Source organism: Poecilia reticulata, linkage group LG23 (genome assembly GCF_000633615.1).
Source record: "Poecilia reticulata strain Guanapo linkage group LG23, Guppy_female_1.0+MT, whole genome shotgun sequence".
Lineage (NCBI taxonomy): Eukaryota > Metazoa > Chordata > Actinopteri > Cyprinodontiformes > Poeciliidae > Poecilia > Poecilia reticulata.
The window spans coordinates 15587254-15603311 of NC_024353.1; the positions used below are offsets into that span (position 1 = coordinate 15587254).

General features: G+C 38.6%; 1 protein-coding gene across 3 annotated transcripts in view; it reads left to right on the forward strand.

The window, feature by feature from the left end:
- The first annotated feature begins 1387 nt into the window (after positions 1-1387).
- The window catches only part of ano2b (anoctamin 2b), a 74726-nt gene continuing 60055 nt past the window's right edge, over positions 1388-16058 (forward strand). The window contains exons 1-4 of one of the 3 annotated variants that reach the window (XM_008401428.2): positions 1388-1503; positions 5883-6079; positions 8548-8592; positions 12103-12492. In XM_008401428.2, the coding sequence (XP_008399650.2) occupies positions 1467-1503; positions 5883-6079; positions 8548-8592; positions 12103-12492 (669 nt within the window). In that variant the 5' untranslated portion in view covers positions 1388-1466. The remainder of the gene's footprint in view (positions 1504-5882; positions 6080-8547; positions 8593-12102; positions 12493-16058) is intronic. The other 2 variants (XM_008401430.2, XM_008401429.2) reach the window with 2 other exon arrangements.

A 16058-nucleotide genomic window follows, 5' to 3' on the forward strand; every position in this document is an offset into this window, starting at 1 on the left:
CTCTGGCATAAGCTAATGCGCCCCCTAGTGGAAGTTAATGATATTCCAGATAGAGTTCAACATGCAGACTCTACTTCACAGCAACTCCAAGTGAGAGATGAAGATTAAGTTGTGTAAGAATCATTTTGGTGTTATAAGGCGCCTGCATGTTTATTGTGTTGTACATCAACATGCCGAAAATGTTGAAATTTAATTTCCCTGCATATTATAAAGCTGCAGTTGCTCTGCAGCACAGCTGGCAATTGCAGTAAGCTAGTGTTTTAAACACACAAAAGCTATTTCATGATATTGTTTATGATTTATTGATTTTTAGCTTTTTGGCAGCCATTTTGACACACAAAAGTGTCTTAGCTATTAGTGATACTTGGAATTATATTCTTATATAATACCTAATATAAATAAGTAATATTATTTCTGCGATTACAGAATAGCAAAGAATATTAAATGTCATAAGTGTAGAGAATATATAAAAACATACTTGAAATCATATCTTGTCTAAGTGTGAGCTAGCATTAGCACTGCAGTACAGCTAGCGGTTGAAGGAAAGAGATTTAGCAGTTTTAAACACACACACACACCCATACACACACATTGGACTGTACGTAACTATCGCAAAACTCATCTTATATTTTCAAAATATTGAAATTAATGACATTTTATTTTCATATTTGGATTTGATTTTTGACCTTTTACTGCCTTTAGAATGAGATTATTGTTCTCGGTTTGTGCATAGCGTTTTGTCCTACAGGAAGCTTACATCCGTCTTACATCTCATCAACTTTGAGCCCATAACCTTGATGCTGCCACCACCACACCTTCAGACATGTCCCCTAAAATACTTTTTTTGTTATTGTTTTGGTTTAGATATTACATTTTCCTCCTGATATTCTCTTAAGTAATACTGGAATCAGTTAGCTGAAGATTTTTCAAATGTAAAGGAGCTAAATTGCTAGTTTCTTGTCATCTCTTTCAAAAACCTGACACTTTGACCTCATATTTACAAAATTGCTCCACCTAATCTCCTATTTTTGGGAGAAATATTCCTCAGTTGTAATCTGTGCCGTGATGACTCTTTCCTTGTCTTAAGCTCCATAAAGCCGACCTTTAAGACCTCGCAGGTTTGCGGCTAAGCCTAAACAGAAGGTCCAATAATTAATGAACGTTAGAAGGCCCAATAATCTCTTCTTGGCTCCTGTAATTCCTCAGCAGAGCGCCCAATCAGCCGCCCTGCTCTCCTACCCATGAGTCCACGGTGCAGTGGCTTTAAGTAAGTGTGCACAATAAGCGGAGAGGTGCAGAGATTGTGCGATCCCACCGGCCGTTTGGGAAATACTCTTATCCTGGAAGAGCTAAGCTTCCACTGAGCTGAGGATTGTTGTTGTTGTTGTTGTTCCTTGCAGCCAGGCAGCATGGCCGACTGACCGGACTCTCACAGGGAACAGGAAGTCAGTCAGGGCCGAGGTGACATGGCTCTCCGCAGGTTACCATCATCCACTTGTGCAGGTGAGTAACCAATAGGAAACATTTTTCTCTCTCCTTTGTGTTGCCTGACTTGTCTGTCCCTTCCTGCGCCTCCACCCAACAATAGATGGATACTGCTGGGTGTCAGCAGACCCTATGAGGGGTTGGGGTGGGCATCACCATCTAGGGTGTACAGCTGTTTAGTTTTATTCAGACTTTAACTTACCAGCATGCCTTGTTGGTCCATTTGAGAATAAATCAGTTCACTCTGGTAGCCCAGTGATCCACATTCAGCTGGAAACGAGACAAGCAACCTGAGATTTCTGAAATATTTATTTTTAATTGGTTAAATAGGTTTTATTTTTAATGGGCAATATTATGTGTTTTGCAGGCACATAGTGCCGTTTTATAGCAGAATCAAGTAACTGTTACCTTTAGTTGTTATAAAAAGTTATATATCAAATATGACTAAAAAATTTACTTTGTGTTTTGGACCTCTGTCACTTTAAGAAGCTCCTGCTCTTTCTGAAACTCCGCCTTCAGGAAGTCATCACAACATGGCTCCTCTATTAACCCTTTAGCAACGTTTTTACCTGCGCTGCACTGAGAAGTAGCTCATACACAACCGACCCCTGAAAAACCACAATGACTCTAACCCAAAAAAATTATTCAAGAAAAGTTATGAAATAAACAAAACCATCATATTTCCAACATTATTTCCATGTGAGTTGAACTGAAAGGGCGTGAAAGGAAGTTGGCCTTGAAATCTGACTCAGTCGGACCGAAATTCTAGCAATTTATTTTAAGACATCTGTTAACCATTATTCTAAACCTTTGACCTTATTTGTACAATTTGAAGACTGAGAAAATTCACCTCTGAATTTGTAAAAAGTCAAAAAAATGTCATCATCCAAACTAACTTAAAACACGGGGGGGGCGGGGGGGGGGGGGGGGTTAATTTTCAGACAATATCTGGATCACAAAGCCAGTCAAAAATGAACACATGCAGCCTCTAATTCACAGCTATGTTCAAGAACACTCATAAATGCCTCCGCTTTGAAACCTGCAGTCACATGAAGATGCGTGCAGCTGTAGCGCATTAGTGTTCTCTCTGCTCAGCAGTTAATAACATGAAAACCAAAGACAAACAGGCCTCTGGCTGAAGTTTCCATACAATCAGTGAGACAGCATGTGATAAACGCGTCAGCATGGAGGCTTTGTGCCACGCTGCTGCCGCTGCACATTATCTGCTCCCTGGAAGATGGCCTTTGTCTCTGCCATTACAATCAAGTGTGAAATAGAGAGAGCTTTTTTTTTTTTAGAGTCGGATGGAAAGCTAAATGAGGCACAGTTAAGAGAAATCTGTTACCCTTTCAATTCCAGAACCTAATATTATTATCTTTTTGCAATTTTGCTTTCCAGGTGCGTATATAGCACCTTTTTATAACACAATCAAGTAACTGTTAACTTCAGTTGTAATACAAATACAATATATCATCACCTTAATAAATTAAAGGCCTACATCTTTTTTTTCTTTTTTTTACAGAAAAAAAATCTCCTTGTCTTTATTGCCAAAGGATGATTTTGTAAAAAACAATTTAAAAATCACTTTTGTCAAATTTCTTTTACTTATTTTAGGAAGGTGGTGATATGTACAGTATGACTTTAAAGAAATTTGACTTCATAATATAGCGTCTTGAAATTGTTCCTCTGTCTCTTTAAGAAGCTCCTCCTCTTTATGAAACTTTGGCTTCAAAATTTCATCACAACATGGCTCCTCTATTAACCCTTTAGCAACATTTTTACCAGTGTTTCACTGAGAAGTAGCTCCTGTAATGAGCTCAGTTGATGCGCAGCCCCACCATGTGTTTGCTAATTACTGCTGGCTAGTCTGAAGGAGCTGAGTGGAGGAGACACAGGGGAGGACTATTCACCGAGGCAGAAGTTTAGTATTTTGGAATTTTGGAAGCATTTCAAAGGGAGACCTAGGTCAACTCATCCGTTTTGCACAGCTGAATGGTTGCCATGGAGATTAAAGGATTTCTCAAACATGCATGAAGCAATCAAAACAACACATCAAGTATGTTTTATGATGAGGGAATAACAGTATAACATCATGTACCACTAAACTAGAAGTAAATTCACATAATACTGCGTCTTTAAAGGAAACTGGTCTCAATAGGAACTCCAGTTTTACTGATGTCCTGTTTTATATTTATACTTTTGGGATTACCTCAATCATCCAGACCCCCCACCCCCACCTCCCTTCCCATCAGATGCAACCTGGCGACCTCCCAGTAACCGAGTGACTGCGCTGATGTCAGTCTGTTGCTTTTGAATGTTTTAGAAACACAAGTACGACCCTTGACCTCACGGCCGGCTTCGTTGTCGTAAGCGAGGAATGGATTTGAATAATTTTTTAAAAAGACAAAAAAAAAAGTACAGAACACATGAAGAGAGCTGTCCATGGTGCTGAAATGAGAGCACCGCTCGTGGCCTGGTGCGTTACTATGGCTACAGCTGTCTGTATCCCTAAAATAACCACACACACACATACGCGCACACACACACACGCACAAATGCGGTAACCTTATTACAAAAAGAGAGAGGAAAACTAGCAATCTGTTTCTGACAGCATGGCAATCAGACAAAGATGGAGGAATATCTGTTTTGTTGCTTCGAATCCTTCAGGGAAGCAGCAGGAGGAGACGAGGCGTCTCTAAACACTCAGCAACAAGTCTTCTACTGATGTACTATACATACAGTAAAACCTCCACCAGGAAGTTCGTGGAAGCATTGAACTATTCCACATTTTATCACATCAGAACTGAAAACTTCCAAGTATTTATTCACTGTTTCATCATGTGGCTGTGCAGAGTTAGTTTACATTCAGTTTATCCTCCACTTATACTTTTCTGAGTTTTGATCTGCTCTACACGTGTTCCTACACGGTTTGTGGCTAATTGCAAACAAGACTGTTTTATGGTCGTTGTTGTTGTTGTTGTTTCTACGGCAACAAATTCTTCCATGTGAGATGACGATGTCGGCAGCTCCTCCAGAGTTAGCACGAAGCTTAATCTCACCCTACACTGTACAGTTTAGCTACACAGTCATGTTTTGCAGGTAGCTGCGTTTAATTGTGAAATTTGAAATTTAGAAAATAAATTTGCTTAATAGAAACATGTTAATTAAAAAAAAGTTATTTTCAATAAAAAGTATTGGATTAGGTGGGTTTTTTCGGCAGTATAGAAATTGATTTATTTCACAAAACTGCAACGGAAACACTTTTTTTTCCACTTTTTTAGTCACATGACTAACAACCGGATGTTGCCGGTGGCAACTTGCCACTGGCACAAACTACGAGGAAGAAGACGTCAGGAAGTAGTAGGGAAATTATGGCGCTGCGTGTTTTTAAAATTACTTATCGCGTGAACATGTAATTTTGATTCCGTTGCTTATTTAATAGAAATAGCGTAATTAGGAAATTGTGTACTTTTTTTCAACATTAGCAGAATATCGAAAAAGTTTTGCGCACATTTGTAATGAAAACGCAGGAACCATTTCCAGTAATTGACACTGGACTGAACGGTGCTCTGCTTTATAAGTCCAAAGGGTGGAAATACTTCTCCGAGACGCCGTGTATGTCATGTTTTTTTCTTCTTCTTCTGGTTATTCAAGGAAAAACGGAGAAGTGGGCTTTTCCTTTTCATTGTGCTTTTAGACTGGCTTTGTCACTGACTGACACACGTAACAATTTGCTCAGTGGGAAGCGAAGCTTTCATCCAGCCACTTAGCATATCTGTAGCACCGAGGAACACTTAGCATCAGCTGGAAATGAAGCCGGGGGAGCACGAGGGCTGCCCCCACGTCTCTGCAGCACAGCTCCGCTTCATCTGCTGATCACAGATGCTATGGTTTGCCTTTTTAGGGCTACATGTTTATGCACTTCAGTCACTTAAAGTCTTAGTTTGGTATTTATGCGTTTTAATCATTCGGTAGATTTTTATGTTTTTTTTCTGTCACCAGTTGAGTGGTTTGCAGCCTACTTGGATGTGAACAGCTCACCCTCTGAACTATGTCAAAATGTATTTTTATTGAAAAAATAAATGTGTTGTTAAAATAAAAAAAATCTTCCTCTTTCTTTCTTTCTTTCTTTCTTTCTTTCTTTCTTTCTTTCTTTCTTTCTTTCTTTCTTTCTTTCTTTCTTTCATGTTTTATATATATATATATATATATATATATAAGTTAAATTTATATATATATAAATTTAACTGATTTAATAATGTAAATATCACCATATTTCTGTTTATATTGTATATATTTCCTACTTGCTCCAATGTTCTGGTCATCATGTCCCAGATTCTCACCAGAATCTTACAGTTATGTACGCCTGCTCACTTTCTGAATAAAATGTCTTGCAGAGCCGTGGTCCAACAGTGCCGGGTTTAGCCGGGTGTCCACTGCGCTCAGCGAGTCCTCGTCCATCCACAGCGACGCCCAAGGCCTCCTGACCCGGGACTTCCCCGTCGCCGGGCTGAGGCCCATGCCCTGCAGCGTCCTGGAGCCTCAGAGCCACCAGGAGGAGGCCGAGGCTGAGGAGTCTCAGAGTTTACTGCAGGTAACGGCAGCCTGGAGCTGAAACTGTTACTGTTCACACCAGCTGAGTTTATACTTTCACCGTATAGTTGCGCAATTCACTTAATGCAATATGCTAATTGAAGAAACATACAAACTTGCTTTTCAATAAAAAGTTTTGCTGCTTGGATGAGGTGTTTTTTTTGTTTTTTTTTTTCTTTCTGTTTTTGGTCGTATCAAAAATGTGTTTATTTCACAAAACTGTAATTGAAACATTTTTTGCATCATGAGTCACGTGATCAACAACCCTCTCCAACACCTACAGGGTCAACGACTTCATGGCGTTTCGCCCCCCGGGGCACCAAACAAATTTATCGATGTGTGATTTTAATTGCGTGTCTTATTTAATGGAAACACCGCAATTGCAAAATGATCTTTTTTTTTCGATTTTAGCGGACTACTGACAAAGCTTTTGTGCACGTATGTAATGGAAAACGCAGCTACTGTTTGGTAGGTCATGCAGAAATATGAGAGCCCTCTTAAACTGAGCTAATGATGAAATATTTCCTGTGTTTGCAATGCGTTTCATTTCATTGCAGCATTTAATGAGATGGCAAGAGATGTCTCATTAGAAACACTGGAGATATCACTGTGATAATGATGGAGGCATACCTTTTTTTTTTTGGTACTTATGCTCTGGATCTATCTGAACAAGTCTACTTGATAATAAAGCAGGTCTTATATGAAACAGAATGAAGTTGATGCGAGATTTAAGCTAGCTCATGGTGAAGGCTGATATTAGGTAATGTGACCTTATAGGGAGTTTGTTTAGAATGTTGGGAATTAATTTATTTTAATAAGGCTGTTTTGTTTCTGCAGTACAAATTACATCTGCAGAACACAGGGAAGTGGTCATTTCTGTTTTGAATATTCATTAGTGTGGGAGGTTATATTACTTCATGAATTAAATCATTATTTGAAAACACCTCTTATATAAATTGATTATCTGTGCCTGATGAAATAATAATAATAATAATGATAATTGTTTGGTAATCTGAAATATTTAAGCACAACAAGATAAAAACAAGAATAATTTTCTATTGTTTTTCTTGCTTTTTCATATCCCAGCATTGACACTGAAATGTTACAAGCTTCTACAGGAAGTTAGTTGAAGCAGTTTTAACCTCAATGAACTCTAGTTTCTAGCTAGTTTTTTTGGTATTGATCTACTAGAAATACCCTGAAATAAAAAAAAAACACTACTGAACCTGAATTTCTGCTTGTTTTTGTTGTTTCTATACAAGATAGCATTAGCACTACAACGCAACCAGCTGCTATAGAAGATTAAAAAAGAGGAAAAATAGCAGTTAAAGTTTAAACCTCCACGACTCCTTGCTGGAAAAGCTGGTTTTACAAGATAGTTGTGTACATTTTGTTTTATGGTGGAATTATTCTAGTAGCGAGGTGCTGACTTAATTCAACAGAAACTGAATTTATGCTCAGTTTTTGCCATTAGCGCTATAACACAGCCAGCTGCTGCAGAAGAGTAGAAAAGAGGAAAAATAGCAGGTAAAACCTCAATTACTAGTTCTGCAACATAGTCTTGTATTTTTGTATTTCATTTCGGTATTTTAGTAAAACCCTGAAATAAAATAAATAACACTAACAATGTTATTCAAGCTAGCATTAGCGCTATGGCAGACCTATCTGCTACAGATAAGAAAAGAACAAAAGTCGCAGTTAAAACATCCATAAACTTGCTTCAAAAGCATTGATTACTTCTGCGAATCACTGTTTTACATAATGAATGATTGGAATGACTATAATTGGGGATTTACATAGTTTAAAAGCATTAAAGTGTTGACGTTTTTCCGCTTTAGTGAGTTTTACTGGGAAAACAGGAGTATCAGCCAATTACATCACAGAGCGGCGACACGAGGCATTTCTGCACACTGCAAAAAAAACAATCCACCTCTTTTATTTAAACTAGGCAGGAGAAAGTGTTAGTTATATGAAAGTTTCTCCTCTTAGTTGTGTTTTTTTTATTATTATAAAAACAAAAAAATCAAATTGCTTTTGGATTTTATTTTTTTTTCACCAACGCTAAAGCGACTCGACAGTTTTGAGATGAGTTTGTGGGTTTTTTTTTTTTATTATTATTTTTTTTTTTGCAGTGTGTAGAGCGCCGTTGGTGCGCAAGGCAGCCTCCACATCACCCAGTTGCGTAGAAGAGTGCGGAGCAGCATGAGATCAGGCTCACAGCACCTGACGCATCCCTCTTAAAGCCCAAAGCAATGAGAGCCGGAGCGCAGGGGCCGGGGCTCCTGCTGCTGGACGGGGGACGAACCGGGCCGAGCTCCGGTGTTTAACGGGGCGGGGGGCGATGGGGAAACCGGCGGGGGAGATGAATTCTGCTGCGTTTTTCTGCAAAACCCGGCAACTTTCAATCCCGGTCTGCTTCTTCTTCTTCTTCTCCTCCTCTTCTTTCTCCCACTCTGTGTGTATTTGAAGAAGCGCAACAGCATGCAGGTCTCCCCGAGCGAGGACAAGATCCCGGTAAGCAGCGGGGATCTCCCCCATCCACCGACCCACTCCTCCGCTTCCTGTTTGAGCTGCTTTTATTGGAGTTAAAAAAAATAAATAAATAAAAAAAAAGCACCCCCAGCTGTACTTTTATTCTATCTGTTTTCACTTCTGGTCACCTGCTGAGAGACTTGTGTTAGTTTCCCTTTAAACAGCCACATCGTAGTTCGTAGTTGTGGTTTTAGCGTTGTGAATCGGTCCCTTCCGCTTCTAAACAAATACTGATTAGCCTCGTAAATCCTAAATAACTAGCAAAAAGTCCATTAATGTATTTATTCACGTGGGTGTAAGTTAAATACCGAAATAAATAGGAACATTGACTGGAACTAAAAGTAAAAACATCCAGGATTTTTGGGTTCCGGTAAAAAATAAAAAAAAAATCTGTAGAAATAGAAATTTCTGCTGATAATGCTCATTTTCAATCTAGAACGTCTTTACGTAGATATTTCGCAGATGTATTTATTTATGTTTATGTATTGTGACCTCGTCATTTTTTGTCGAAAGTGATTTTTTTTTTAATCTTTAAAACGTCTTTTGGAAAAAAAGGTGGAGATTTTTTTATTCACTTCTGGCAATATAAGTCATAGGCCACTATTTTACGTAGGTGACAATATTTGTATTATCTATTATGTTGCTCCAATTGCTGTTGCATTTATATTCGCAAGCAGAACCAGAGGTGGTTCTAGACCGAATTCACCAGGGGGCCAGGATGGAGGGGGTCAGTGTTTTTCTTCTTTTTTTTTTTACAGAACAAAAAGAACAAAACAAAAAAAGGGATACAATTTCATTGTTTATTTTTAAGAGAGCCAAGGAACCACTTGTGGCTCTGGAGTTGATTTCATTTTTTTGTTAAAACTGTAGCTTTCTCTGTATTTTCTAGACTGTACACATTCCTATGTTGTTTCAAAGTCTTCCAAAAGGTTCCAAACTTTCCCAAATTCTTTATGCTACACAGCAGACGAGAGGTTAAAGCTAGAAATAAAATAACTTTTATTAAACCCGTATCACCAAGATCTGATGCAAGAATGATGTCAGTTTCATGCTCAGCGTTGACACGGATGGGGATGCTTTTTACTTTCCTCACTTTCCTTTGTTCCTGTTTTATATTCATGAGAACACTAACCAACAATCCCATGGTTGCTATAGACCATTTACGACGTAATAAAACAAAATTCTGCTGAGGATCATTACGGGGCCCTTCAGAGAGCCCCCGGGGGACCCATCTCCAAATCCCCCTGAGAGCTCCTTAAGCTTTGGCTAAGACAAACATCTGTGCCTCATAAGGTTTCTTGGTAATGGTTAGATCAGTCCTAGCGGGACTCTTCTCAGAAGTCTGCTTTACATATTTCCAAAAAAAGGGAACAGAAGCGTCAAACAAACATAAGACCTTAGGGAACGTTTCAGGAGCTCAATTATGGTGGCAGCATGCATCCTGCTGAGGTGGCAGTTTCCGGCTCAGTGGTTTAGAGCTCATTAACATACATATATATATATATATTTTTTAAATGCGTTGCATTTAAATTTGAAATCTGAACGTCTTGGCTGCCGATTGGAGTACCCAACTTTAGATCCAACTGTATGTGGGTGACATTTATTTTTATCCAGACCAAAAATGTGCAGGAACCATCTTTAATTCTTACATTTTACTGTAAATCTAGTTTCTTTAACTTATAGCTGAAAGAGCTCGGCATAAAATCATATTTCCAGTTACTTGATCATTAGAATATTAAGAATTTACCTTCTTTTAAATTGTTCTATTGAACTTTTTATAACAAATAAAGTCGCTTACATTTTCTTTCTATTAGCAACCTCAACTGTTTACATGAACAAGTTTGAATTAGGAGTTTATAATCCATCGGACGCTGGATTATAAACTCACCGTTTCACAGCTTCCCACATTTATTTGCGTTTAAAATGTAGTAAAACATCAATTCCAACTCACAATATTTTACATCAGCTTTTTTCCTTTTTGATGAGACGTTTCTATAGGATATTTGCAAATAATAACTTCAAGTGAATGAATAAAAAATTAAGACTTAAAAAATTACTAAATTTTTCCAAAGTGGTTACACATTTTACGTCACGGGAAAGTGTCCAAAATTGTTAATTGTGTGTTTTTTAACTTTATTTTTTATTGTTCAAACGATTTATTTTCATCAGCGTCTGTTGAAATTATTTGGATGTAAAGCCAAACAGCAGTTATAGGAACTCAGAGCTGAAGTTCAATAAAATATGAATGCTGTATTTTATTGGATATAGCAATAATGTTGCTATATGTAATATTTTAACAGTTAAATTAAGTTAACTTTTTAAATCTCATTGTATGTGAGAGTAATGAAAATAAATAAATAAATTCAACTTAAGCCAAATTTCTGCTTTTTGTGCTTTTACTTCTGTACAAGCTAGCTTTAGCATTGCAGCACATGTAGCTGTTATGGAGAGTTCAAAACTCCCATGAGCCATTGCTTCAAAAAATTTTGAGATTGTTAATGTTACATTTGTTTAAAGATTTTCAAAATATTGTTAGGATACACTCTTCTAACATTTTGGAAATTGGAGCTTTATTTTAATCTCGCTCACATCTCGCTTAGACAATTAGCTGATAGCTCTAGCTAACATTTACACACACCTTTTGTGTATGTAAAAGTGGTTAGCCTTTAACACACACACACACACACACGCACACACACACACACACACACACGCACACACACACACACACACACGCACACACACACACACACACACACGCGCACGCGCACAAAAAAGCTAACATCAGTGTAGGTACAATTTTGGTTGCTCATAACACTTTTCAGAACTCCACACTTAAAAAGAAACAAAATCATCAATTTAATTTCATTTTTTTCGTCAACTAAAAACAGGGAGCTCAGGTTACCTAACCTCATCCCTGGAGACCCGTTAGGCAAACTAAAAAAATACAGCTACACTTTCAAGAATGTATTAAATTCAGTATCTATATCTATGTAACCCATTTGGAACAATAATAATTTCAATCAATAGGGTAGTTTTTAAATGTTCCTTTATTAATCATTCCACAGTCTAACAATCCAGTGATGTATTCCTCTACAACCCTGTGACTAAGTCAAAATCCTTACATCAGGCTGGTGTCTGTACATCTTTACCTCTTGCTGCTTCCACGTTTAGTCTCCCTCTATACTTCCCCCCTGTCTAAATAAAGACTAAAACAGGCAAAGGTGAGCTAACTGCCCACTCTGCTGCTGAAGGTTCTCACTTCATTGTTTTTGAGGATCTGCCAAAAGCCACTTGTGTCTGCCTGTGCTGACACAGCATCAAATGTTTAAGTTTGTTCAGTTATTACATAACTCCCCTGAAGCCTAAAAGGTTTGGTTTTTCTATTTTTGAACAATTTGTGTTTGACTTGTGCGCCTCATTACGACTACATCCTGACGGAATGGCAGTTTGGGACTGGCTTTACTGAGGCCCTGATGCATCTTTTCACAGGTTGTAGACGCACCTTCAAGCCCTCAAGCCAGCAGCGAAGGTCTGTACTTCTGCGATGGCCTGCGGAAAGTGGACTACGTTTTGGTTTTTCATCACCGGCGGCACGGCTCCCTGCGAGGCACCGGCACCGCCTCAGTTTCGCAGGATCAGCTGTCCATCGTCTCAAATGGCAACTTCCCTCCGCCATCGGGCTCTTCCGACGCAGCGGCCGGACGAGGAGCCGGCCTCCGCAGGGAGGAGGCGGCAAGCGTCGGGGAGGTGTTCATGGAGCTCGGAATGGCGAGGGGCAGCGAGCCGATGGAGGCCGCTGACCACGAGATGCACCTGATCAGACAAGAGTTTGAGGCCAACCTCCTGGAGGCGGGCCTGGAAGTGGAGAGAGACAGAGAGGTGGGTGTCCTGCTAATGTCTGGTTTTGGTTTTTGAGATTCTCTTGGAAAGATTCTTGCTCTTCTGTACCATCCTGTGTTATTGTTGACTCTCCTGTCTCGTGTCTGAAACTGTAGGGTGGCAACCAAACTGTGTTCTATTTGATGTAACCTAAATTCATTCCTACATAATGTGTTTTCCAAAACAATTGGATGACTCAACATTGGGTAATTACATTGACATTAGTTCAGCCTCCCTCTAGTTACAATAGTAATGGATTAACTCCCAGATTAGGGACCAGCGGACCGTACCATCCATGATGTGCAACACCATGCATGGTATGGTCTTGTGCTTTCCAGGTCTTGTTGATAACTGTTGCCAATGAGAAATTTATAATGACTTCCTTTACCATTTTGCAGTCTGGTTTCATGGTGAAGTTGCTTGGATAGATGGATCTGGTCATGTTGGTAGTTGTTTTGAATGTTTTTCGCTTTAGCTCTTTGAATCTCATTAATGGTGTTCACTCTCACTTGGTGCTCTAACATTTTTCACGAGTGTAAATTGCTTTTAATGCGATGAAATCTGGCCTGACAGTGATGATACGGGGCAGATTGTAATTTCAGCCAACACAGCTGCTATTCGGACCTCGTAGTGTCGATTAACTTACTCAGGCCTGAAACGGGTAATCTTATTTTGACAAGATTGCCTTCTCTGTGGTCCATTTTGTGTGTCTCTGTGCCCTAACTTAGAACAAAGGGAAAATAACACAAACACACTTCTTGTGAAGGTTGAGTGTAAATGGACCACCTCTGCACTCAAAAGTGAGTCATGTAGAAAAATGAAGAGTAACTCCCTTAGCATTAGCATTTCGTACCTGTGCTGCTAAACAAATATAAGTGTGTGCATGTGTAGAAGTATGCCGGCGCTGGCCAGCAGCCAGTTGGTAGTGTGTGTACTCCCCAGGGTCGTATTAATCAGACTGTTGACATGGCTGCTATGGAACCAAAGCCAGTAGAAGATAAGCTGACTGACTAATGGCTCCTTATCTCATCTCATGGATTGAGGTTTAGATTAGGTCTATCATTCACAGTAAAGGAATACTTTCACTCTAATATATCTTTAATTTGCATATGGGATAGATAGTATTACAAAATTAGTTTCATGTTTATTTATCGGTGTTCCTGCTGCTTGTACTTTCTGGATGCTCTGTAAACAACCTTGTGAGGAGTAGGGCTGCGACGACTATGCCAGCGATTAATTGTCTTTAACGTTCCTCTTTCTCCGATTTTACTTACCCAATATTTGAGCCAACACAGACAGAATGGCTTTATTCACTTTCTCCGCTGACATTGCCAAACTACAACCTTATAGAGGAAGACAATTCTAAAACCAAGGTAGAACATCGATGTCATCGTTCACGATTTCTCTTTCTGCTTGCTGATTGGTTGAAGTTCAACCGGAGAAACCCAGCTCAGTGGGAGAAATCCTATTGAAAGGAGATAAAAATCAAGTGAATTTGCGTCGGATGGCAATGACTAGGTTAGCTGATGGCGCCAACTACTGTAGTTTCACTTGCACCTCTCTGCTTTTGATTTGCCTTTTCACATCCCTTATCAGCCGACTCACTGTGTTTTATTGACAGGTATAGTTCTGTCCTCCTCCTGCCATGTTTGAAGTCTTGCTATGACCACAAATATGAGCAAATTGAGGTGATTGGCAATGCTAGGCAATCTTGTCTTCCCTGTTTTTGAGAGAGCTTAAAATAAATGGGTCTCTGTGTCACGTCATATTTGTCCTCCAGGGAAACAAGAAGTGATTAAAGGAAACATTTGAGTTCCATTTATTTTACTGGACCTTTGCAAGCGTCTACTTTTTAAATTAAAGTTTGTATTTTTCTTAAGTTTTGGTATTCCTACTGATATTAATTAAAATTTTATGTAAAGCCTTTTTAGTCATCTTTATTTGGGAGTGTGTCAATAAATGTGGAGGGTGCTTCACTATTGCATTAATATATCTTGCTCCTGTCCACTCAGATTTAATTAGTGGAAACCAACAAACAAATAGTAAATATATTTACATCACACAGAGCATTAGCTGCTGCCTGCTTAGCGTATGTTCGGATTAGATGCATTTTAATAACCATTTCAGTTCTGAGGGATTAAGGTTAATCATAGAGCTGGGTCACAGCTGTGTGATTTAATGAGTGTAAAATCGGATTAACACAAAAACAAGGAATTTGAAATATCAACTGCAGTTTAATTGAATGTCTATGGCTCAAGTTGAGGTTAATAAATTAATAAATTAGAAATATTACAAAAAGAAAGAAGTCTTTCTTTGTAGCAGAGGCGTAAAGAGACATCTGCCTCCCAACGCAGAAAAATACACAATATTATTGAGTGTAGATCGACTTAAAAATTCAACAGGAAGCTCCAAGGATAATGCTAACTTTAACGACAGCTAACTTTAACGACATTAGCAGCTAGTGGTTAGCAGGCAGGATTGTCTCATTCCTAACAAAACAATTTTATCTGGCATTTTTTTTCTATCTAGTAACCAAAATGTTACCAGTTAAGGCACATAAAAGAGACTTTCTTAATCCTGATGTAACCGGAAGGTGTTAGCCATCTTGAAGCTTGTGGCTAGCGCCTTTAGCAGCTACTGGCTGGTGGGCCAGGATTGTCTCATTCCTAACAAAGCAATATTTTTCTTTTGATAATTAACTCAAAAAGCTTAGCTTAGTAACACGCTATGAAACATTTGAGCTGCATTTAGTCGCATCTACTAACTTCTACTTTAAGTCAAAGAATGCTCACAAGTTTTGGATTTTGAACTTAAACCTGTGAGTTTGTGAAAAATAAACCTACAGAAGTATATTAATTTGGTCTTATCTCCAGGGAGTGAGTAAATGACGGAAGAACAGAAGAAGGTGAATTTTTCAGATTATTAATGATGACATAACATAAGAGAAAAAAAGATCACCAAGTAATCTCAATGTTTGTTTACTTGCCTGCGTTATTGTTTGTTTAAACGAAGCAAGTCGGCTTATCGGTTGTGCAGCGTGTTTCACTTCGGATTAATACGGATACTGAAAAACCAGCCGGCACCACTTGTTGACAGAACCTGTGGATTAACACAATGACCCCTGCTCTCCCAGGAGCGTCCTCCTACAGATGAAAGTTAATTAAATAATTAAGAAGTAGAGCGTGGACTTTAATTGAATGCTTATGGCTCAAATTGAGGTTAATATGTCCAATCTGTTGGGACTAGAAACAGAATAAGTAAGGAGGAAACGTTTGCTGGGACTGATTGTTCATAAAACTGTTCTAGCAGTCAAGTGGGACTCTATAATGATAAATGATGTCTAATTTTAGGTTCTTTTGTTTCTGTAAAGAACGTGATTTGATTGTCCTTAAAAACTGTGACTGTTTTTGTGATTAAAAGGATAAAAGTAATGTATTTTATAGCAAAAAAAAAATTATATTGGATGTTCAGCCGGTTCTTGGTGCTATAAGTGTACATTTTTAGGTCAGATGTTTCTATACATTTCACTATGAGATTATGTTGTTGCAATAAAATCCAGGTTTGTT